We start from the raw sequence: 24713 nt of genomic DNA on the forward strand, positions 1-24713 counted from the left end.
AAGCTTGCAGGTTGCTGGTCTCCAAATTGTCCTGGTGGCAAGCTATTGAAGGGACGCTGGATGAGAAAGTGGTTTGGAGTCCAGGGTTCCTCGTTGTCGGGCTGCTCAGCAACGTTAGTCAGTGGTCTGGAGTTGAGGATTGATTCTGTTTCCACCATGATTGTTACGAAAGTGTCAAAAGAGAGTCTTCTGGATCCTAGAATGAGGATGAGCGTTCTTTGGCGATCTGGATCAACGCTCCCAGACACCGCCAAAATGAGGGCCGTATTGGGGATTGAATTTCCACGTTGTATTGGCTACTGCTAAAGCTTTGCAGATTCTGTCATTGTCCAAGGCTTTAACAGTTTTCTTCAGTTCTTCAGTAGCGCCAACGAAAATTTTTTCGTTGTCGCTGTAGGGAAGTTAGGACTGGCATCGACAACTGCTAAATCTTCTGAAGGCATTGAGAAACGTATCTGTGTCCAGGTCCGGACTCGTTTCTAAGTGAACTGCACGCGTCACCATGCATGCAAATATCAGACAATAATGTTTTTCTATAATGCCTTTGGAATCTTCGATGTAGAGGGGTCCAAAGAAATCTACACCAAAATTAGCAAAGGGGAAATGTGGTTCTGCTGTTGGGAAACGAAAACTGGGTAATGGTGCCATAATTGGTTGAATGTTTTTCGTGTCAAAACGTCGACATAAGAAACAATGAAATCTAACGCTTGCTAACGCTTTCCAAAGGCCAATCACATGGTAAAGTTGTTGAATGAATGCTATTGTTGGTTCTGTGGACAGGTGATTACATATTTGATGGTTACGCTCCTAGTACAAACGAACAATTTCGTCCTTGGCGTGCAAAATTATTGGACGTTTTTCATAACCCAGTTGTGTTGGGGCATACTGCAAATGACCACAAGATCTGAGTAATCCGTTCTCATCCAACAGCGGATTTAAGCATCCTATTTTACTTAGAATCTAGCTTGATTCCACGTTGTAAGGAATTAAGGGTCGAATGGAAAAAAATTGTCCTGAGATAATTTCACGAGATAATTTCTTGATAATTGAATGTCTTCAGTTGTGTATTGGTGATTGTTCGTTCGCATTTTCTTTGCACGATGAATTAGGTTGAAAATTTTTGCAACTGTCAGCAGAAGTTTGTTCCATGTTGAGAATTTACTCGGATCGACTATACGTTTAATTGTCTTGGGACTTCTCGTGACTGCCGCAAATGTTGCGCGTGGTTTGTTAATCTCATTCTAGGTTGACTCTTTTTCGCAAAGAAATTGGGATGGATCTAACCATTTCTGGTGAATTTCGTTTGTCTTAGATAAGGGATTGAGATAACTTGAGATGTGATGCCATTGCTGGGGTGAAGAACTTTTATGAATTTCTTGCAATCTGTTTGAAACAAAAACGTTTTGATTCTTAATTGAGGCTATCAAGTCCAAGACTACTTGACTGTCGTACCAGAGAAAAATTTGGTCGAATGTCAATTTCTTTTTTATTTAGATCAGTTGTAGAAGGCGCACTCCTATAACAGCGGCTTCTAGTTCCATTTTTGGCACGCTTATTTGTTTAATGGGAGCAACTTTGCATTTTCCCATGATAAAACATGCTTGTGGCGGAGTGGTTTGACTATTGGTTGTACGGAGGTAGGCAACGGCTGTCATAGCTGCCATTGAGGCATCCAAAAATTTATGAAGTTGGCTGCTTGTGGTTTTACTGAAATTGTGAACAGTTCTTGGTATTAGGATTTTGGGCATGGCAAAGTAACTGTTTAGGACTTTCTGGAGGGCATTGTGTAGTTCTTGTGGTATGAAATCATCCCAGTTTCTTCCAAGTTTCCAAATCTATTGCAAAACCATTTTTATTTTAATTGTCAGAGGGGACAGCAGACCGAAGGGATCGAAGACTGAAGATAACAAACTGAATATTTTCCTTTGTGTGTACAATGTTGCATCTTTAGGAAATTGTTGTAGGGGAAACATGACAAAATCGTCAGTTGTTATGTTCCATGTTTGACCAAGGACTCTAATGATCTCTTTTGTTTCGTCTTTGTTGTCGGAAGAGATTTCAGCGAGTACATTTGGTTCGTTTGAAACAAATTTTGTCAACCTGAAGCCACCATTTTTCAGTCATCTTGTCTGTGATATGACTTCTTTGGCTTCTGAAATTGTTGGCAGGGATTGGATGCAGCCATCCACATAATGGTGTTTAATTGCATTCAAGGCGGCTGGAAATTTAATTTTGTTATCTTCTGCACATTTATTGAGCACATAAATTGCGCAAAATGGCGAACATGTTGCGCCGAAGATTAATCTAGTGAATTGGAATTGTCGAATGGAGTTGTCTATCATCCAAAGAAAACAAAAAGCAGACTGGTTTTCTTGTCTCACGGCAATCTGCATGAACATTCCTTCGATATCTGACAAAACAGCAGCAACCGGGTGTTCTCTGAATCTCAACAGAACTCCAACTAAGTTATTCAGCAAATCAGGACCAGTTAGAACATTTGAGTTCAGTGATTCACCGCGGAGTTTTGATGCTGCGTTGGCAACTCTTCTCACTTTTCCGGGTTTGTTTGGATTAGTGACTGGATGATGAGGTAAGTACCAAATTGACTCTGGAGTTGGTGCTTGCATTTCGACTGGCTTGACAAAACTTTTATCCAAGTCTGTTTGGAGTGTCTGGTTGTACTTCTGATTGAGAACGGGATCGTTTTGTAGTCGTTTTTGTAGATTTTTTAGTTAACTGACTGCTGAGAAATAGTTAATCTGGAGTTTCTTTACAGGTTTCAAAGGAAGGCCAATCTGATATCTTTCACCGTTGTGACAGATTGTGTTTTCCTTTGTTTGCACTGCTAATTGGTCTAGTGAACTGACTTCATTCTGTTCGCGTAATGTACCTACAGCTTCTATTTTCCAGAATCTTTGAACCAATTTGTCCAATGGTTCTTCTTCAATGCCTTTCCGGCAGACATGGTAAATGTATGGTTGGCGCGGGGGCTTGTTTGCGTTCATTGTTTTAGGAGATAGCTCGTACTCTCCAGCGAGATTCCAACCAAGCTTTTTTTGACGCCGAATGGACGCTTTTTGCTACCTTGGATTACTTCGACTGGGTATGTGAAGGCAAACGTATTGACACCAAGGAGGGCGCCTTTTGCACCGTTGGCTAAGTCAGGGAAATAAATGTGACTAAGTTTGTTGAACGTGTCGCATAATTGATTGAGTTCAAGAACGTTAGCGGTCGATACATTGAGACATGGCGTGCTATAGGCTCTTGCAATGCTGAATTGCTGATTGACTTTGTCAAAAATCTTTACTGTCACTGTTTCACTTATTTTGGACATTGGCATTTCATGTTCAGTGTTTAAGTACTGCAGATTTGTTGATGCTTGAGCTTCGCAGGGAAGCTCAAAAAAGCTAGTAACTTTATCCAGCAGGAAGGTGAACTGGTTTCTGAGGTCGATCAAGGCGTAGTTATCAAACACTTTACTTCCGTTTACAAATGAAACTGGTAGTATTTGTAGTTGTTCATACCATTCAGGAGGAAGAATTGTATTTCGGTTGATAGTGAAGTTCTGGATCGGATTCGAAGCATTCAAATGGGCGCGTTGAATATTTTGTTGCTGTGATTGTTGTTTACCAGAAAACGATTGACCATATCTTGTGTGCTGGCTCTTTTTTGCTGCAGACAGTGTCAGTACTTTTGTTTTGATTTTGTTGTTGAAAGCATGGCTGTGTTTGGTGGCTTGCTAGATTTTGTGTTGGCTGATTGGGATTGCTTGTTGAGAAAGCAGCGGTGGGCCGCTCAACTTGTTTCGAAGGATCATGCAAAGTTGTGTAGTGAAATCCAATCCTTTAAATGTTTGGCATCGTTTTGTGGACGGACATGACTACTTAAGTGTTTGTTGCTTAAACAGTTCGAGCAAAGATTGTTCTTGCTCACAATGTCATACCTTTGGTCTGTCGAACATTTCTGGTATTCAGGGCATGTGGCGAGTTTGTGACTTCCTTTGCATTTCTCGCAAGACTTGTTTGACTGATCAGCATCTTTACGCGGAGGAAAGGGTGGTTGACAATGCTTGTTTGCAGGGCGACTTGATTGCAATGAATTCTGTTTCCAATTATTTTGTGAATTTTTAGAATATTGATTAATAGCATTGCTGTTCCTATTATCATTATTGTTGTTAATTCTGCTAAGATTATTATTGTTTTGACCGAAAGTGTTCCAGTTATTAAACGGCTTATGAATATTTTCTCTGTTGATTCTGTCGTATACTTCAAGCCACTTCTGAAAATCGGAGACGGTTGGCTGATTACCAATTGATGTTATTGTATACTCTGTCCATTTTATCAGAAAATTATGTGGAATTTTTTTTTGCTTTTTTCATCAATGTTGAACTTTGCAAGTCAGCTTTGAAGCCTAAATATTCAAAAGCTTGCACTAGTCGTTTGAGAAAATAAGCAAAAGATACAAAATTCTCTTTGTTGCAGTCATTGCTCGGACGCCAGGCTTCCAGTTGATTGATGAAGGCATTTACAACAATGCCGGGACCTCCAAAGTGGTCCATAAGCTCTTTCAAAGCAATCGCGAAGTAAGCTGTGTCACATGAGTAGGCTTGAATTTTTTCTTTGGCTTTTCCTACGACCGAGTTCTGTAAGTAGGATATTCGGTGTGTATCTGTAAGGCTAGTATCATTGTGAGGTTGACAAAATTGCTTATCCACTCATGGTATTTCAGTGGGTTACCATTGAATATTGATATGGTTATTGGTGGAAGTTTGATGGAATTTTTGTTTGTGTTTTGAAATTAAAATAGTTTTTAAAGGGGATTGCTTCTGTTTGTGTTTCAGTTAGTGGCTGAAACAGTTGCTTTCCAAAAACGACCAATTTGGAATTTGTTTCGAATTTACCGAAACGTTTGGTTGGCTAATATGTTGAGTAATGGGGAGGGGGTGAATGGCTGTTTGGTAGTTTGTTAATGGATTTTCCGGAGTAAGCGGAAAAATAAGTGGCTGAGATGATGTACAGCAAACAAGGTTGGTACCTGGTTGTTGAGTGTTGTATTGGGAGGAAAAACAATTCCATCGTTTGGTTCTTCCGTTCGATTTCCATTGCTAAAATAAACTCCAGTTGGGTAATGTGGGTTCTGAAATTGTTGGGAAACGTTTGTTTGCGCTACTGTTGGTAACAACACTGCTGACGCCAATTTTCCGCTGTTCTGGTTTTCACTTATTTGAACAGCTGCACATTGAGTGTTTGAAACGGTTTGAGCAGCTGCACTTTGATTGTTGTCAAAATGTGAGGGATTGTGACGACTGTCTTCGTAACAATATGGATTTGGCGTGGTCTCATTTGTCACTTGTTCCTTTTTCTCAATGAAATTGACATTGAAGCATTTGCTCATTTAAATTGCATGAACTTGACGTTTGGTATGTATTGGTTTTGTTAACTGAGCAGTTATGTTGAAATGAGTTTTGTAAATCTAATGCAAGACCTTGTATGCTTTGATCTTCTCTTTTGTTATTAAAGGGAACAGAAGTTTTTTTTTGTCTAACTGTGGCACTTGCTGGTTGATTCATTGGCATATCGGGCAATGTGATCAACTTTGAACTAGAGAACTGGTTCAGTTCGCCTTTTGAAGTATGAATGAATTCCGGCTGGTTATCAAAAGATTCAACAGGAAATAAGACTGCATTTAATTCGTTGGAATGGTGGATTGTTGAATTGAAGCAAACTGGTTGAAAGTGTTCTCTTGTCCTCTGAGAACAACGTTGTGTTCTGGCGATTGCGGATTACTAAAGGCAAATCTGTCCTGAATGTTTGCTCTGAATAATAGAGCTAATGCTGGTGTTGGGGCTGCTAACAACGACATTGATTGATTTACTTGTTCAACCGTCGTAAAATTTTTTACTGATTCTTCAATCAGATCTCTAGTATCATGAGCAAATTCTCTGTTGCTTGGAAGGAATTTGGAGAGGAGTTTGGGTTTATTTTCTCCCTGCGGATGGAAAAACGATGGTTTCGCCGGTCTTGGGGGCACTGGAGGGGAGACATCGCTGGCAGGGTTCTTTACTGTCATGTTGTTTTGCTCTGAGTTTTAGGAAACCAGTGTCAATCGCTGCGACCCGAGTTGTCTTTGTGAGGACTGTGAGATGCTGCTGATGTCATCGCGCACTCGAGTTGATGATTGACTCAATTTACCATCATCGTCGAGACTGTTGACTTCTAGTTCCAACTTTTCTAGACGAGAGATCAAGTTCGATTGACGTTTCATGACCGAGTTTATGCTACTAGAGCTCACTTTTTCCTTCATGATGCTGTCAAGGTTCGTCTTCAGCTCTTCAACGCTTTCCCTGATTTTGTTGATCAACAAAGAAAGAGTGCGGAAGTTTTTTCTCTGCTCAACGGATGTCTGTAAGAGATCAAGCTGATTTTTCATGTTGAGCTCAGTCAATTTGAACTAGTTCAATGCGTATTGTAACTTCTGGCTGTTTTCTTTTGTCATCTTGATGAACCGGCTGTAGTCAACTCGTAATGGTTCTGTCGTATGTAAAGTTAAGGTAAAGAACGGCTCGAAATTTACGAAGTGACGAATTTTTTGGAAAATTAAAAAATCTTTTATGTTTATGTAGGTTAATCTGCCTAGCTTTTTTCATTCCAAAGTAGCCACGCAACCTTTCACAAAACAAGAGTCCTAAATGTGTTTTTTGGTGCTAAATCTAGCTAAAAAATTTCTTAAAAAAAGGAAAACAAAACGTTCGAGCTTGTGTACCGTTGATTTGTTGAACAGGACCAAATAATTGCTTTCAATTTTTTTAACATATATGACTTTGCAACGATTCTCCTGTAAGTGTTAGTTCTCCTTTAATCACAATCAAGGTACCAGAAAAATTTTACTGGAGTGTTTTCTTTTTTTTTGCGTGTGGAGTTTTAGGAACAAATAAAACCGAAAAACCAAACAAACTAAATCTATATTGAGACTTCCGCAAGAAAATTTAAAATTTTTTAAATTTTGAAATGCGATGCGACGAGGCAACGTGAGCTACAGACAAGCTGAGAAAACTGGTTGCTTAAATGCTGGGTCTACTTTGAAGCTCTTTTCCAAGAAATTCTGTTTTGCGATTCTTATGAAGTTAAGGACGACTGCTACCACTAAACTGCTTGTATTCGTTTCTGGATAGTATCTGCCTCCTATGAATTGCTCATATTTACTTTGGTGACTACTGCGACCCAAAGGAAACACACTCCTCTTCAGTTGGTGACTACTTAGTCCAAAGGGGAAAAAGGGACTTCTTTCGGCAACTTCTGAGACCGCTGACCGAAAAAGAAGAGAAGTTTGAGTTTTCCAAATTAAAGGGACTATATGCGTGAGCAAATTTGAGTGGGGAATTATTCGAGAGCTTTTGTTTTCCTTCTTTTTGAGAAAAAAAGAAAATAGATCTTATCTTCTCTTTTTTATTTCTCTTGAGAAGGTATTTTCAGTGTAAACTACTCAATTAACTGGATTCGCGGCTAGTAGAATGCAAAAATGAAAACAAAATAAGTGTAAATGTCGGCTTTTCTTAGGTATGCATACTACCCCATTAACTAGGCTCGAGGCTAGTAGTATGCAATTAAGATAAAAAAAAACAAACCTTTTTGTAGGTTTTTTTGCCAGAAGCTTTTCAGGAAATTTCTCTGTTCTTATCGGTTTCGCAGAATGGTTATATAGTTTCCCAGATGGTTTTGTAATGAGCTGAGGAGGTTTATCAAATAGCTCTTTTTGAAAATTGATTGACTTTTTTAATAAGAAAAAAATGTTAGAAAAAGCGTTTTTTGATTTTTATATAACAGAGAAACAATTTGGCCACTTTTCTTTTGCTTCTTTGCAGTTTTGCAAGGGGATGAAATAAATTTTCAGCTTGTTTTCAAACAAACAAAAGGGGCTTTTTCGAACGCTTTCTTGTTATCTACTGAAAATTTCCAATAAACGTTAGAAATTTGTTTTTTGAATTTTTTAAGTAAAAGAAGCAAATTTGCAAATTTCAAGTTGCCTCTTTACAAACTTGTATAATCAATCAACTAATTTCGAAACTTGTTTTCCAACCGAACCAGGGGGGCTAATCAATGGGTTTCAGTTGAACTATTAAATGTTTTACTCAAAACGTTAGAAAAACGTTTTTAGAATTTTTTGAGTCAAAGAAGCAGTTTTTGTCAAAATTTAGTCGGCTCTTTTGTAAAATGCATAGCCGATAAACTGACTGAGGCGCGTGTTTTTTGACAAACCCAGGGGGCCTACTCAATGTGTTTTTTATTTTTATTAAAAATTTTTCATTAAAACGTTAGAAAAACGTTTTTTGATTTTTGACGCTCAAAAAAGCATTTCTGCGACTTTTTCATTTTTTGAGCAAAAAATTTTACATGAGGAGTTCAACCAAAGTAAGTTGAGTTTAGGTCCAACTGAAGTGTTCTATTCAAATAAAATTTTTACTTTCATGTAGATTTTTTGCGACAAATTGAGAAAATTGTTTTTGAGTTTTTCCGATGCAAAAAACGCTATATCGCTTTTTTTCGTGCAATTTGTGTTTTGTTTTCGTTAATTGCTGACTTGTAGTTTCTGATGGCTATTTCATTCATTAACCATCAACAAAAGCTCGTTAGGGGACAATTTTTGTGTGTTTGAGATTTTTTGTCGCAAAAAAAATCATGTTTTTTTTGGATACGTCTAACCGGGGAAAGGACTTCTAAGGTGACGTCTGGAACCTTGGGCGATCATCTCTTGGTGACGTCTGTAACGAGAAATGTCAGGCCTTCTTGGTCGGGTGACGTCTAAAAACCCTTGAAAAAAAAACTGTTCGTCTTTGGTTGGCTCGTCTGCAATAAGAAACTCTTCCTCTGTCGTATTCTTGGATATTAGTCTTGGGGTGTGCCCCTTCTTTGTTTCAAACAAAAATTAAATTATATTCAGAAGTTTCTATGTCATTTTTATCAAAGTGGACGGTCACCAAAATTATTATTTAAAACATATCTCTAGTCTAATCATTCGTTAAAAAAGCACGTCTAAGTTTCACGTTGTTGGACAAAAGAGTCAAAGTTTTTGTTGCAATTTTGGCGGTTTATTTGAATCATCTTGAAAGTTGCAATAACATTGGCAACAACAGGTAACACAATTAGACGCGAAGCAAAGTAATTTACCAAAAAAGTTGTAGCGCGGCAGAAAACTGATATTGCGTAAATTTTGTTCCAAAACGAAATTTAAACATAACTTAAGAAAAATGTAAATTTGCGGTGCATTTAGCCATGACTTTGTTAGAGTTGCGTATTTTTTTTCACGGCATTCATTTAAAGAAAAATTTCGCTACCAGAAAAATGCTGAAAAAAATCACTTATTACAATAGCAAAACTTGCAAAACTTCACCGCTAAATTTACCGCGCATCTTACAAAAATTTATCGCTTGCACCGCTAAAGGATGCTAGCTAGCACTTTGCGGCGAAAATTTTTTTTCACTGCTATTTATAATTTTCCGACAAATTTCTGCTAACTGAAGATGAGGTTCATTACATTACATTCAGCGGTCAAACAAAACAACAGCATATTTGTTTTATTGACTTTGACTAACGCGGCTTTCGGCAATTTTTAAAATTTTTCAACCAGAACGTTTTGATTCTTTTAGTACATTTCTACAAAGTTAAGTTATCGATCTTTCCATCTGTCTACTGTTTGTTAAAGCGTTTTGTAAAATTGTCAAAAATAAAAGTTTTAACGCTTTCACCTCAAATCTTACATAGTTTCATTAAAAAGTTGAATCTGTAGAAATTTGTGCTAATTTAGCGGACAAACTTTGTACGGTTTGCGGTGTTTAGAGTTGGTGTTTTCAAACACTCTCAACTCATTCACAGCTATTCTTATATCTATTTTTTGCAGTATTTTCTTGGGTGAAGATTATTGGTAAATTATCTTCACCCAAGTAATTTGTAATTTTTTGTAAGATTTGCTATTCTTAGTTGTGAAGTTTTTACCGCGTTCAGCACTAACTCGCATTTCTTAATGTTTTCACCGCTTTTTTCACAATTCTTTTTCACTTTTGAGCATTTTTTAGTCTTAACATCTCGATCCGCGTGCCGAGAATATGGAACTGAAAAGTAGCACGGTTCACATTCTTGATCGGAACAATCTTTGTCTACTGAATGGACCAAAACAAACAAAAAGGAATTGTGATTTGAATTTGGTAGAAGTCAAACGCACATAATAAAATGCGGCTGCCAACGAATTGGATGTTGAATCATTTAATTCGCACGTGACTTCGATTCAAGACCAAGTCAAAAACACAGAGTGAAGAGGCTCTTTTTTGTACACCATCAATAGCTGAATTTTGCAACCGGATCGGGGAGGAGAGACAATGCGTGAAATAATCTCGCTTCACTTGGGCCAGTGTGGGTCCCAAATTGGAATGGCATGCTGGGAACTGTATTGCCTGGAACATGGAATCAAACCAGATGCTACCATGGATCCGGGCTTTGCAGAGTTTGTGAGCCAGGAATCGGTCACTAGCCGCAATGAGACGGCATTCCAGACATTCTTCCACAGGAACTCGTGCGATAAGTTTGTGCCTCGGGCTATCTTTATTGATACAGAGCCTACAGTTATAGATGAGATTAGAACTGGGGCCTATTCCAGACTTTTTCACCCGACAAGGTTGCTAACTGGGAAAGAGGATGCTGCTAATAACTATGCGAGGGGAAAGTACACCATTGGAAAAGATATGGGAGATGTTTGCATGGACGCATTGAGAAAGGTAAAATGCAGTGCCCACATTTAAGCCTCCCCGGACCTAACGGCAAGCCAATATCAGTGCTGTGTACGTCTAATTGTAAGTGCTGTATCAGTCCTGATTCAGAGCTATGATCATGTCTTTTGTACCACTTTGCAGTCAGAAACACCTGAAATGACCCATTCTGGCTCCCAGAGTACTCCAGTAACTTTTTGGTATCATTTGCCATCAGCTGGTATCAGTTTTGAAGGACCCCGGGAAAGCTGTAGAAAATTAACCTCGGAATCGTGACAGGTTACAAAATTTTTCGAAATTCAGTAATTTTCAATAGAAAATTCTTGAGAATTCGGTTTTGACTTGGGAATCAATTTGCAAGCGTTGTTATCTTGTAAGACTTGCATTTAGACTTGCCTTTGTACTGGTATTGGCTTGCAGTTATGTCCGGGTCTACCTACTTGAAAAGACCATGCTCGACTCAAACAGACCATGAAAAGACTTTGGTTTGAATTTAGTGGTCAAACGGACTTCAGCTCGACCCAAGTATTTGCTGCTGGACTATGGCTTGACCCAAGTTTCATGGTCAATTTTAGCGTAACCCAATATATATGCTTGCAAGAAATTAAAATATGAATCTTTTCCGTTTGTGCCCCCCCCCCCCCAGGTAAGTGGGTGCATATTAATTGCAACAAACAGACGCACGTGCCATATTTTTAGATAAAGATTTACTATGTGATGTTTAATTTGGGGGGGGGGGGCGCATAACGTACTGGGGGGCATAAACGGAAAAGATCCGAATTTTCAGTTGACAATATTTTGGGATCTTTTCCGTTTGTGCCCCCCCCGTACGTTATGCGCCGACCACCCCCCCCCCCCCCCCCCAATCAAACATCACGTACCATTTTCAGTGTTACTATTTCCGCAACTTCGCGTGACTTACTTATTTATTCTTCTTTATTTATACTCCTCAACCTGCATGGGGCAACTATAAGCTATGCCCCCCAATCATGGTAGTTATTATAATGGGGGCTACATGTTCGTCGGCGGAGTTATGATGGGAAAGACCCAAAATGTCTGGGCGAAGTGTATGAAGTTTTGGATCTCTTGCGTTTGTGCCCCCCGCCCAGTGCATGCATATTATTTGCACCCCCACGTGACATACTTTGACATAATGATTTACTATGTAATGGCACTTGTCTGTTTCGGGGGGGGGGGGGGGTTCATCACGCACTGGAGGACACAAACGGAGAAGATCCCAAGTTTTTCACTTGGGAGAAACAAAACTAAAATTAAGTTTTTTATTCACGTGAAAAAAACGAACCATGCTAATGTTTGACAGCAATTTATACTATTGGAATGCAAAATATTTGGACCCGTGTTTTTGTGCACCACTTCCAGATTATGTAAAAGTTATATGCCTACTAAGCGCGGGGGAGAGAAACAGAGCGAATCCAGAGAATCTTCTCAGGAATTTCATCACCGAAACTGACACACCTTTGAACAAGCTTTCCTAAGTTGTTTCATCTGAACTGTACAATACAAACAGATCTAGTTATTTTCAGTCAGATTTATTGGGTGCAAAACTTTTAGGATCCTTGGATCTTTTTTGTTTGGCCTCCCAGCTTAGTGAGTTCATATTATTTGCACCCCCAGAGGCACGTGCAATATTTTTAAATAATGACTTACTATGTAAGTAAGAACGGTGCTGTGCATTTGGGGGCGCTTGACTCACTGAGGTGAACACAAACGGAAAAAACTCCAATTTTAAAGTGTTCCCATAGGTACAAAAGGAAAAGATTCAAGTTTTTTTGCCTCCGCTTAGATGCATTAGTTATTTAAAACACAGTAAAAAAGGCCAGTCTGTAAAGGGAACCAACGGTGAAACATAACAAAATCTTGCTTGGTTGCTGTACAAAAAAATTTTCGATAGTCTTTTTACCATTCTTTTTCTCTTTGCGTTTAATTGAAACATAATTGGAATAATGTTCATATATAATTAATTTTGTTCTTGGTACATTGGCAAAAAGACGAAAGTTGATTTTCCATTAATTTCTTTAAATTTTTGTTATTTTCTGTAAAACTAGAGTTGTTGACGCTATTTAGGCTCTATTATTTGGGCAATTTAGTTTTCTCATTTGCTATAGAGAAAATTTTTTTCGATGTTTAGTTTAATTTTATCATCTGACAAAGTAATTGTTTATTTTTCATTATTGTTTCTGTTATTCTGATTTTTCCTGCTTAGACTTTGTTCAATAGTTCCTGCGGTTGAATTTAGTGTTTTTGAAATTGCGCGGGTCGTTCCTGTTAATCGCTTTCGTTTAGGCGTTTAGGGCTTGTCTGAATCTCATAATAGATCCCCCCATAGTGTGGGTTAATTTTTCCTGGGGGCTGAAATCGGAAAGAACCGAGTTTTTACCTTAGAGCTTTAAGGATTCTCTCTCAATAAGCTAAGAATTTTACATCACCCCGTCCGTTTCAACGGTTTAAAATCTGTCCGGACATTTTGTTTTTGCGGTTCGCTTCTGTAACTGTATGTCCACTGCATTCTTACCGTTGCATTACAATTCGTTTGACAATTTGCTCATCTTAATTTTTTTCAATATCAAACTCAACAGGGTTGCTACAAACCACACAATAGTGGATCTCTATATGTTTACCAGTTCAATCCGATAGATAAACAAATAGAAGACACATATAAATGACTATGATCTGTTTACACAGAAATATTGAACCTTAAACCTAAATTGGGTTTGCTTTTGTACTCGCGATTTGAAATACCAGAATCTGGGGATTGTAAATATTGAATTGCATCTTCAATAAATCGCACATATAGGACAAAGAAACAAAAAAATGGACTGCTCAAGAAAAACTTTCAATATGAGACACGGTAACAGCTTACTGCTCAATTATGTTTTAAAGGCACAGCATAGTAACATTTAAAAGCAAGACGCAGTAACAACGCTAGTATTATTTCCCCTTTTTTTCTCCACATCACGTGACTGCAACTGTATATTTAACAATAACTAAAACTGGGACTATTACAATGGCTAATGGACAACTTATACAAAAGAATCATCCCTCTTTCAGCTTTTATTCTGATGTGTTCTCCTACGCATTATCTAAAAGCTCAACTTCAACAGCTCCGGTCCTGTTTTCTGTGTGAATTTATCTTCGTCAATTAGTTTTAGATGATCAACGAATTGCCCTGCGCATGGTAAAAATGGTAGACAAACGTTTTTGTTACCAAGCAAAAGCGAATTGGGTCAATAGCTTCCAAACCATTTAGCTGACTTGGTTCAATTGTCATGCATTCAATGATTGCTCAAAAACATACATTGTGGTTCAGAGAAAATCTTCTGCAACTGCATAAATTGCCTTGTTGCAACGTTTGACAAATCGCTCCGTTGACACTGACCGTTTTTTATCGGCTTGCCTCTTCGAGATATGAACCGCAAAATTGCGTTCAGACAATTGACAGTATCCAGCTTGGGGACTATCTCTATATGCACGGCTCGCACCGTTAGACATGTGAACAAATAACACCAACATTTTTCACTTCTGCGCTCAATTTTAATTTTAATGAAGAAGGTCCGGAGTAAACTACTCCAGCATTTGCAAAAGCTGTTAAAGCATCCAGTTCTTCTATAGATAGATTTTACATCACTGGAGCCATTTTTTGTGCTCTGCCCCTTCGATACGTGATATGTTTATTCGGGTCTTTCCCATTATAGCCCCCCCAGAAAATTATAGCCCCCCAAAAATCAAGTTATAGCATACAATTAAATTCATCATTTAAGCTTACAATTGTTGGTTACAAGTTTTTGTTTTGTTCCTGTATCGAATGCTGGAATTTTCCAATCGCCGTCATTATTTCATGGAACGGGTCCAGGTTTCTACAATTTTCATTAAGTTCATAGGAGCCATTTCGTATTATCTCTGTAGCAGCTGAAATGCGGTTATGAGAAGTCAACTAAAATCAATTATAATGGGCAAGCCCATGTCATCGTCCGGCGGCTCGCCTAATGATTTCTGATTTTGTGTTAAAAAGTGGTTACTAATTTCAGTGGCTCGCCTACATCGATTTCCGATTTTGTGTTAAAGAGGTTGTTATGAATTTTCATCTGGGGGGTGGGCTATAGGTTACATGCCCACTAAGCTGGGGGGGGGGCTATAATGGGAAAGACCCGTTTATTCTTTATTGAACGTAAGTCAGTTCTCACGTCGATAATCCAGATTCGTTGCTAAACTATGTTTCTGATATGTTCAATTCCTTCGTGCTGACTTTTCTTGCGCAAGAATAAATCAACAACCTGATCCCATATAACAACATTGGATGCTTTGCATTAAAATCCAATGGACTTTTCCCCATCCTGCCTTTGGTATGAAAAAGTCCCTCATTGTTCAATAAATGAGAGCTGCAGTTTTTTACTGCCCTTTGGAATTTCCTTTCCAGCATTGAGAGATTTCATCTCTTCAGCAAACTGTTCTTGCTGTACTAATTTTAAGATGATCGACTTGGCATTTTCCTTTTCCTCAATGGCAATTAACTTTGTTGTCGGTTTCGCTTTGCTCAATGCTCGCTTGATATATGCAAATTTGGTTATCAATCGGTTGAAATTGATTAATCGTTCCACCTGAATTGCAGTTTTCATGTCTTCAGTACCAAAAATCTGGGGATCTAAACAATTGAATTGCAGCTGTAAGAATTTGTAGATACAGGACACTGTAACAAATAATAGACTGCTCGAGATTAACCTTCAGTACAACATATAGTAAAAACTTTCTGCTCAATTACATTTGAAACGCATGACACAAAAACAGGTTATTTACTTCTGAAGAAAGTGTTTTGCCATAATTTGTTCAGTTTTATGAACAAAGCAGTTTTCTGCGACTGCTATAGCTGTGTGCGGTTGTTTTGCTTGTGTTATTCCCCCTTTTCTCCACATCACGTGACTATGACTGTACTAGTGAAAATAAACAAAACGGTGACGATTACGAAAACTAATGGACAATGAATACAAAAGAGTTTTCCCCATCGCAGTTCTTATGCTGATGTATTTCCCTAAACATGCAGTGAAAGCTCAACTTCACCATCGCCGGCCCTGTTTTACTTCGTGAAAACGTCTTCGGCAATTAGTTTTCGATGATTGACGATTTCCTGGGCGCTTTGTCAATGTAATGGCTCGTGATGTTTAATTTGGGGGGGGGATATGGGCGCAAAACGTTCGGGGGGGGGGGGGGTATAAACGGAAAACATCCGAATTTTCAGTTGACAATTTTATGGGATTTTTCGGTTGGTGCCCCCAGTACGTTATGCGCCGAAAACCAACCCCCACCCCCCATCAAAAATCACGTACCATTTTCAGTGTTACTATTTCCGCAACTACGCGTGACTTACTTATTTATTCTTCTTTATTTATACTCCTCAACCTGCGTGGGGCAACTATAAGCTATAGCCCCCCAATCATGGTGGTTAATATAATGGGGGCTACATGTTTGTCGGCGGAGTTATGATGGGAAAGACCCAAAATGTCTGGGCGAAGTGTATGAAGTTTTGGATCTCTTGCGTTTGTGCTCCCCGCCCAGTGCATGCATATTATTTGCACCCCCACGTGACATAGTTTGACATAATGATTTACTATGTAATGGCACTTGTCTGTTTTGGGGGGGGTGCATCACGCACTGGAGGACCCAAACGGAGAAGATCCCAAGTTTTTCACTAGGGAGAAACAAAATTAAAATTAAATTTGTTGTTCATGTGAAAAAAACTAACCATGCTAATGTTTGACAGTAATTTATACTATTGTTTGACAGTATTTATACTATTGTTTGACAGTTTGACAGTATGCTAATGTTTGACAGTGTTTGTTTATACATACGGAAAACTGTATCCAAAATATTTGGACCCCAGTTTTTTTGTGCCCCACTTCCAAATTATTTAAAAATTATATGCCTACTAAGCACTGGGGAGAGAAACAGAGCGAATCCAGAGAATCTTCTCAAGAATTTCATCACCGAAATTGACACAACTTTGAACAAGCTCTCCTTAATTTTTTCATCTGAACTGAACAAAAGAAGCGGATATATTTAATTTCAGTCAGATTTTTTGAGCGCAAAACATTTAGGATCCTTGGTTCTTTTTTGTTTGGCCTCCCAGCTTAGTGAGTGCACATAATTTGCACCCCCAGAGGCACGTGCAAAATTTTTAAATAATGACTAATTATGTAAGAACAGTGCTCTGCATTTGGGGGCTTGACTCACTGAGGTGAACACAAATGGAAAAAATTCCAATGATAAAGTGCTCCCATAGGTACAAAAGGAAAAGATTAAAGTTCTGTTGCCTCAGCCTAGATGCATTAGTTATTTAAAACACGGTAAAAAAGGCCAGTCTGTAAAGGGAATCAATGGTGAAACATAACAAAATTTTGCTTGTTTGCTGTACAAAAAAGTTTTCGGTAGTCTTTTTACCATTCTTTTTCTCTTTGCGTTTAATTGGAACATAATTGGAATAATGTTCATATTAAATCAATTTTGTTCATGGTACGTTGGCAAAAAAAACGATAGTTGATTTTCCGTTAATTTCTGTAAGTTTTTGTTATTTTCTGTAAAACTAGAGTTGTTGACACTATTTAGGCTCTATTATGGTGTCAATTTAGTTTTCTCATTTGCTTTGGAGAAGATTTTTTGACTTTTAATTTAATTTTATCATCTGACAAAGTAATTGTTTAATTTCTGTATTGTTTCTATTATTCTGATTTTTCTTGTTTTGACTTTGTTCAAGAGTTCTTGCGGTTGAATATATATATTTTTTTGAAATTGCGCGGGTTGTTCCTGTTAATAGCTTTCGTTTATGCGTTTAGGGCCTTTCTGATTCTCATACTAGACCGCCCCATAGTGGGGGTTACATTTTCCTGGGGGCTGTAATCGGAAAGACCCGAGTTTTTATCTTAGAGCTTTAAGGACTTTTCTCTCAATCAGCTGCGAGTTTTACATCGCGCCGTCCGTTTCAACGGTTTAAAATCTGTCCGGACATTTTGTTTTTGCGGTTCGCTTGTGTAACTGTAAATCTGCTGCTTTCTTACCGTTGCACTACAATTCGTTTGACAATCTGCTCATCTTAGTTTTTTTTCAATATCAAATTCGACAGGGTTGCTACAAACCACACAATAGTGGATCTCTATATGTTTACCAGTTCAATCCAATAGATAAACAAATAGAAGACACATATAATTGACTATGATCTGTTTACACAGAAATATTGAACCTTAAACCTAAATTGGGTTTGCTTTTGTACTCGCGATTTGAAATACCAGAATCTGGGGATTGTAAATATTGAATTGCATCTTCAATAAATCGCACATATAGGACAAAGAAACAAAAAATGGACTGCTCAAGAAAAACTTTCAATATGAGACACGGTAGCAGCTTACTGCTCAATTATGTTTTACAGGCACAACATAGTAACACTTAAGAGCATGAAACAGTAATAACGCTCGTGTTATTTCCCCTTTTCTCCACAACACGTGATAACAACCGTACTATTAACAAAAACTAAAAATGGGACTATTACAATGGCTAACGGACAACTTATACAAAAGAATTTTCCCTATTTCAGCTTTTATTCTGATGTGTTCTCCTACGCATTCTCTAAAAGTTCAACTGCAACAGTTCCGGTCCTGTTTTCTTTGTGAAATTATCTTCGTCAATTAGTTTTCGATGATCAACGAATTGCCCTGCGCATGGTAAATATGGTAGACAAACGTTTTTGTTATCAAGGAAAAATGAATTGGGTCAATAGCTTCCAAAACGTTTAGCTGACTTGGTTCAATGGCCATGCATTCAATGTTTGCACAAAAATATACATTGTAGTTCAGAAAAAATCTTCTGTAACTGTATACATTGCCTTGTTGCAACGTTTGACAAGTCGTCAGTATCCAGCTTTGGGACTATCTCTATATGCAAAGCTCGCACCGTTAGACAAGTGAACAAATAACACCAACAATTTTCAGTTCTGTTCTCAATTTTATTTTAATGAAAAGGTCTAGAGTAGTCTACTCCAACATTTGCAAAAGCTGTTGAAGCATCCAGTTCTTCTAGAGATAGATTTTACATCACTGGAGCCATTGTTTGTGCTCTGCCTCTTCGATACGTGATATGTTTATTCTTCATTGAACGTAAGGCAGTTCTCACGTCGATTATCCAGATTCGTTGCTAAACTATGTTTCTGATATGTTCAATTTCTTCGTGCTGATTTTTCTTGTGCTCGTTACGCAAGAATAAATCAACAAACTGATGTTTCCCACGTAACAACATTGGATGGTTTGCATTGAAATCCAATGAACTTTTCCCCATCCTGGCTTTGGTAAGAATAAAACCCAGCTGCAGTATTTTACTGCCCTTTGGAAATTCTTTTTCAGCATTGAGAGATTTTATCTCTTCAGCGAACTTTTTTTGCTGTGGTAACTTTAAGATGGTCGACTTGGCTTTTTCTTTGCCTCCATTCTAATTATCTTTGTTGCCGGTTTGGTTTTTCTCAATGCTCGCTGCACTTATTCAATTGTATTTACCAGTCTGTAGAAATTGCTAAATCGTTCCCCTTGAATTTTATTTTTCTCTTCATTCGTGGATATGAAGGCTGTTTGTCCGTTCTGTTTGTCGGAGGCGAGGTTTAAATGCATTTGCTAAGGTCATGCGTTATTTGGTTGCTTCAACCAGGCCGGCCCGGTGAGCCACTCACTTCGCTTGAGATCATCAACATTGATGGCTCTTGTCCCACGTCGGCTGTTTGGTTGATACCACTCACATGATTCCACTGTGAAACGTCAGGTGTATCTAATATCTCCGCAACTCTGTTCACTGCAGACAATTGTTGTTCGCGAGGGGAGCTGTGTTTTTACTGCAAAACAGTAGTGAAGCGTGTCACAAAAATGCAAATGTCTTTCTTCACATCGTGCTTCTTGACAATCTGATCTTTCAATGTCACTGGCATGACTGCTGGTTGCAATTCCAAACGTGGTATTGAAAGGTGCCTCATTGGTACCACTCTGCATTTTCCAATTTTAAAAGCTAATTATGTTGATTATTTCTTGGGCTGCAAACGTAGATATGCAACTGGAAAAATTGTGTCTTCCGATGCTTCAGTGAAGACATGGAGTTCCACTTTGATCTTGGCTGTGCTGAATTATCTTCTCTCGATGCTGGTTTACTCAAATTCTGGAAGCTGGTCTTTTCATTTCAGAAACTGCTCTTCATCGGTAGGTTCCACGGAGTTGTTACAATGTTGTCCATTTTTGGTCCGAAATTTTTTCAGGAGTCATCTCATGTGAACACTGCATGGTGCAAAAAATCAGAAGATCAAACACTGAATCAACTAGAGACAACATCTTTCTCTGGGTGATTTGTGTCCTATCTTCCTTGCTAATACCTCTGCAAACTTGCAGACTATCTTCAGCAACAGTCCAATGAAACCCAAGCACGGACGAACCCAGCTTACTAAGTTCTATATCTCCAAATGTTTTGTGTTGCTGATTGGTCTTAAGTCCTCAGGGGTTTCTTCGGTCACTCCACTGCTGTTGGTGATCCGCTTTTTCAGTTCGAATCCATTTTCCGAGCGAAGGATTGCAGTTGCTCGAAAACATTGATTGCTTCTTCAGTAGTGTCGACTGCCTTGATGAAGTTTTCCTTGTGAAGATTCTTTTTGATTGCCTTTGCTCAAATGGGATGCGCAGCCTCGTTGTCATCCGCCACTTGCTTTTGAGCGTAGTTTGCAAAAATTGGCAAACCCTTTGCACCAAAAACATGACTTTTATACTCTTAAGTTTGCACAGAATCGTTCACTATTTGTCGCGAAAGGAATATCAAAAAATTTTTATCTCGTTCAGGAACTTGCACTTGGTTCAGAAACATTGATTCAACATCTGCGGTTAGGACTATCGATCCCTTTCGAAATCTGAATATTGTTTCGATCAATCCATTTATAAGATCGGGTCCGACTAACAACTTGTCATTTAGGCGTCCATTTTTGTATTTTTCATCAGCGTTGCAAACACGGCAAATTTTACCAGCCTTGTTTGAGTCTTCGACGCTGGCGAAATGGCAAACGTTTTCTGTTCTTTTGCCCTTTAATGGATCCAAGGACTCCCCATCCTAATTCCGTCAGGACAGCGACATGTTCATTTAGTGTTCCTATCTTGTAGTCTACTGTCTTTCGTGGTTCACAGTCATCTTAACTTAGAATGATGCCAACCTCCTTAACATTATAACTTCTGTTTGGAAGTACACTCAAGCCACTGAAACTTTGTTTCAAATTGCTGTAGTCATAGTTTGTATTTCCCAGTAAAATTGACGGATAAAAAAACGCCTCAAGCGAGTGCACCCTTGAATGCAATCTCCTTATTGTTAGAGGAACTTTGGGCCTGAAACTTCTCTTGAACGCTTTGATCAATGAATGATACCGTTGAGCCACTATCTAGGAAAGCATATGCGTTCAGTCCGTTACTTTCTTTCCGGATTGAAACGGGAAATATCTGAAGAAAGCTTGTAATATCGTTACTTTGATTTACTATTGCAGCGCTTTCATAGACTGCATGATTGCCCATGATAGTCTATTTGGTTTTCTGACTGCAGCAATCAGTTGTGTTTGTTGTGCATCCATTGGTACCACACGCGTTGATTTTCCAATCTTTTATTGCTGGTCTTTTTCCTAGATATCCGAAACAAAAGCGTTGATTCCTATTTGCCAAATATCTATCGTTATCATACATAATTTTGAATAATGGGCAGTTTTAAGTACAGTGGGTGCTATCAGCTAGTGGATATTGATCGCTTTGCGTTGGCTTTGTTTCTTTTATATTGGAACTCCAACTGAAAATTAATGTCTTGGAGCATCGTTTCTCTTCTTTGATATTGCGTCTGTTTACTGCAATCTTATTTAAACAAGGAGAATCTTTCTTGCTCACATGCTATTCTTCCAATCCAATGTTCGAGAAAAATCAGATCAAGTGTATCTTCATGGCAGTCATCCACTTAAAACAACCATTTTAATTGAGAATTGTGGGCAATTTTTCTATCGCGAGGTGATGTGTTGAGCTTGATTGCAAATCGCAATCTTAGATGTATTGCTTTAAGACGTTACCGAAATTGCTTATCAATATTGAGTAAATAGTGAAAGCATGTATTTCATGAGTTTTTATAGGCTGGTGTTTACGCAACTTCTCCAGCGGGGCGTCAACAATCAGATGTGGACGGCCAAATTTCCGTTCTAACAATGACTGAGCATGAGTGCAAAAAGATCCAGAACAATGCATACCGATATCGCTGAATTCAAGTGGCTTTCATTCAAGGTATTCAAGTGGCTCATTTTCTCTGAGAGAGGAACATTTCGTCGGAGCACGGTGGCGACAAACATCCTTTACTACTCTGGCCATTCAAGCGGATTACCATCGAAAGAACTAGTTTAACTTTGGGTAGTTGACTACTGCCACTGGTTTTGTTGTACACAAACTTTTCCTGATACTGGGTTAAACCGTAACGATCTTTATTTGATGATCGTGGCTTGCCTGACCAGTTTCCATCAAAAGTTACTCGTGGGTATGTGTTTTCTGGTTCCTTTTCAAAACGTTCGCAGTTATGGTTGCAGGCTTTTTCAGGCAAATCTGATCGGTCAAGCCATAAGCATACATGTCTTTTTCTAGTCTCCTTCCATTTGAACGAGGATCTACTGTGTATACTCGGAGCAGCATCATCGGCGGAGTCTAAGTCCTTTATGTCAATGGCTTCTTTTTGGTACTCTAGAGTTAGTGCATCAGTTCCGTCGAAAATTTGCATCTCTAGCTCAACTTCTTTTCTTGTCATCTCGAATTCCATTTTCTTCAATAGAAATTTCGTCAAAAAAACCTTCTCCAACGCAGCAAATTGCTCAGCTTAACTAGACTTCCGGTTTGTGGTTTTTGAACCGTTGTCTTCGTTTCCATTACCGTTCCCGCTGTTAGACAAAAGTTTTGTTCAACTTGCTCTGAATTATCTGCGGGTGGTTCTCCTCATTGATCTCTAGAACCGTACTTTTCTGCTGATTTGACAGCTGTTTTCTGTCCATGAAAATACGGTAACCACTAAGCGTTCAAAAATCGAAAATGTCCTTCTCTCAATTTTGCGTTCTCTACAAATTTTTGAATTTCGACTAGTCGGAGTTTCTTGTCCACAAGTTTCTAAACGCTGTTATCAGATCGCAGTATCTGCTGATCATTAGTCTTATGTTTTCTTGGTCGATCTCGGTTCCTGATGAGCTCAGAACTCTCTTGCTGTTTCTCTTTCAAGTGCGTTCTCAAGTTGTTAAATTGTCTTTCCAAGTTGTGCAGACTCTGTGAATGAGTCACTTTACCTTTGATTTAGGCTGCAGTTTGAATTTGTACTGCTGCTAGTGTTATTCGTTTCAGTTATGTTTCGATTTTCAACGGCTAATGCACTTTGCCTAACTAGCTTTCCGTCGTTGAGTTTAGATGTTAGGTTTTGTTTTGTTCATCGATGCCTTTAACACTTCGATTGTTATGTTTGACAGCAGTGTATATTCAACTGTCCAGGTTTGTGGACCAAATTTAACGGCTGATCTCACAATCGTTTGCAACAGGGAAAGTTCCACTCCGCTTAGTTCGTTTCAGCTGTTCAAAATCTGTCCGGATATTTTGTATTTGCAGTTCGCTTTTATAACTGTGTATCAGCTATATTACTGCCGTTGCATTACAATTCGTTTGACTATCTGCAAAACTTACTTTTTTTCAATATCGAATTGGACTGGGTTGATACAGATCACACAATACAGGATCCTTATATGAATACCAGTGGAATCCTACAGAAAAGCAAATCGAAGACACATATTTGTCGAAGACATGTTTATGCAAAAACATTTAAACTTAAATTTAGATTGGGTATGCCTTTTGTACTCACGAGTTGAAATACTGGAATCTGGGGATCATAACCACTGAATTGCAGCTGGAATAATTCGCATATAGAGGACACATTATCAAACAAATAACTGCTGAAGTATAGCTTTCAATACAAGACACAGTAACAGTTTACTGCTCAATAATGTTTTAAACGCATGACACACTATCACGTTATTTTTCTCTCAAATCAATTTATTTTTGTCATATTTTGCTCAGTTATGTGAAGAAAACCGTTTTCTGTGGCTGCTATAGCTGTGTGCTGTTGTTTTGCTAGTGTTATTTCTCACTTTTTCTCCACGTCACGTGACTATGACTGTACTATTAACTATAGCTAAAACTGGGACTTTTACGATGTCTAATGGACAATTTAGACAAAAGAGTTTTTCCCTATCTCAGTTTTTATGCTGATGTATTTTCCTACGCATGCTGTATAAGCTCAGCTTAAACAATAGCCACCCTCAAAATTACAGCTTCCATGGGATACATACGGTAGTGGGGGAGAGACCATAATGGGAAAGACCCGAATGTGTAGACTCATAATTATCGTAAATACTTTGTTTTAGGTTGCTCAATTTTGTGGGTGTCTTTCTGAAAAATCAATAACACTGGATAAAAGTGGCTCAATTGTTTGTTTGTAAGATAATTGGAGCTGAATTTGGCAATGCTTGACAAATCTTGATAATTCGCGCTGTATCTCGTGATTTCTTGTTTGATAGGATCTATTCTGCTTCGATCGCCGGCTTACTGGGCATATAATTTTCAATCCCCCCAGGTGCACGTGGTATTTTTCACATGCTAACGGGCTATATAGTAATGAAAAAAATGTAATAGGGGCGCGTGAAAAATTCTGGGGTGACAGATCCGTTTATTTTTCAGTGCTACTTATTTTCTAAAACTTGACATGTTAATCCGGTTTATATTCTCAGCAAGATCTTATTCCTTAAACGAACGCAGAGACCTGTCTTGATCGATCCTGTCTTGATAATTGCTTGCAATGTACCATCGCAAGATGGTACAATGTGCAAGATCTTTGC

General features: G+C 38.4%; 1 protein-coding gene across 1 annotated transcript in view; it reads left to right on the forward strand.

The window, feature by feature from the left end:
* The first annotated feature begins 10137 nt into the window (after nt 1-10137).
* LOC142336430 (tubulin alpha-1C chain-like) overlaps nt 10138-24713 on the forward strand; it is a 34548-nt gene continuing 19972 nt past the window's right edge. The window contains exon 1 of the mRNA XM_075385262.1: nt 10138-10765. Within this exon, the coding sequence (XP_075241377.1) occupies nt 10370-10765 (396 nt within the window). The 5' untranslated portion in view covers nt 10138-10369. The remainder of the gene's footprint in view (nt 10766-24713) is intronic.

This window comes from Convolutriloba macropyga, chromosome 3, assembly GCF_964194025.1.
Source record: "Convolutriloba macropyga chromosome 3, txConMacr16.3, whole genome shotgun sequence".
In the NCBI taxonomy this organism is placed as follows: Eukaryota; Metazoa; Xenacoelomorpha; order Acoela; family Convolutidae; genus Convolutriloba; species Convolutriloba macropyga.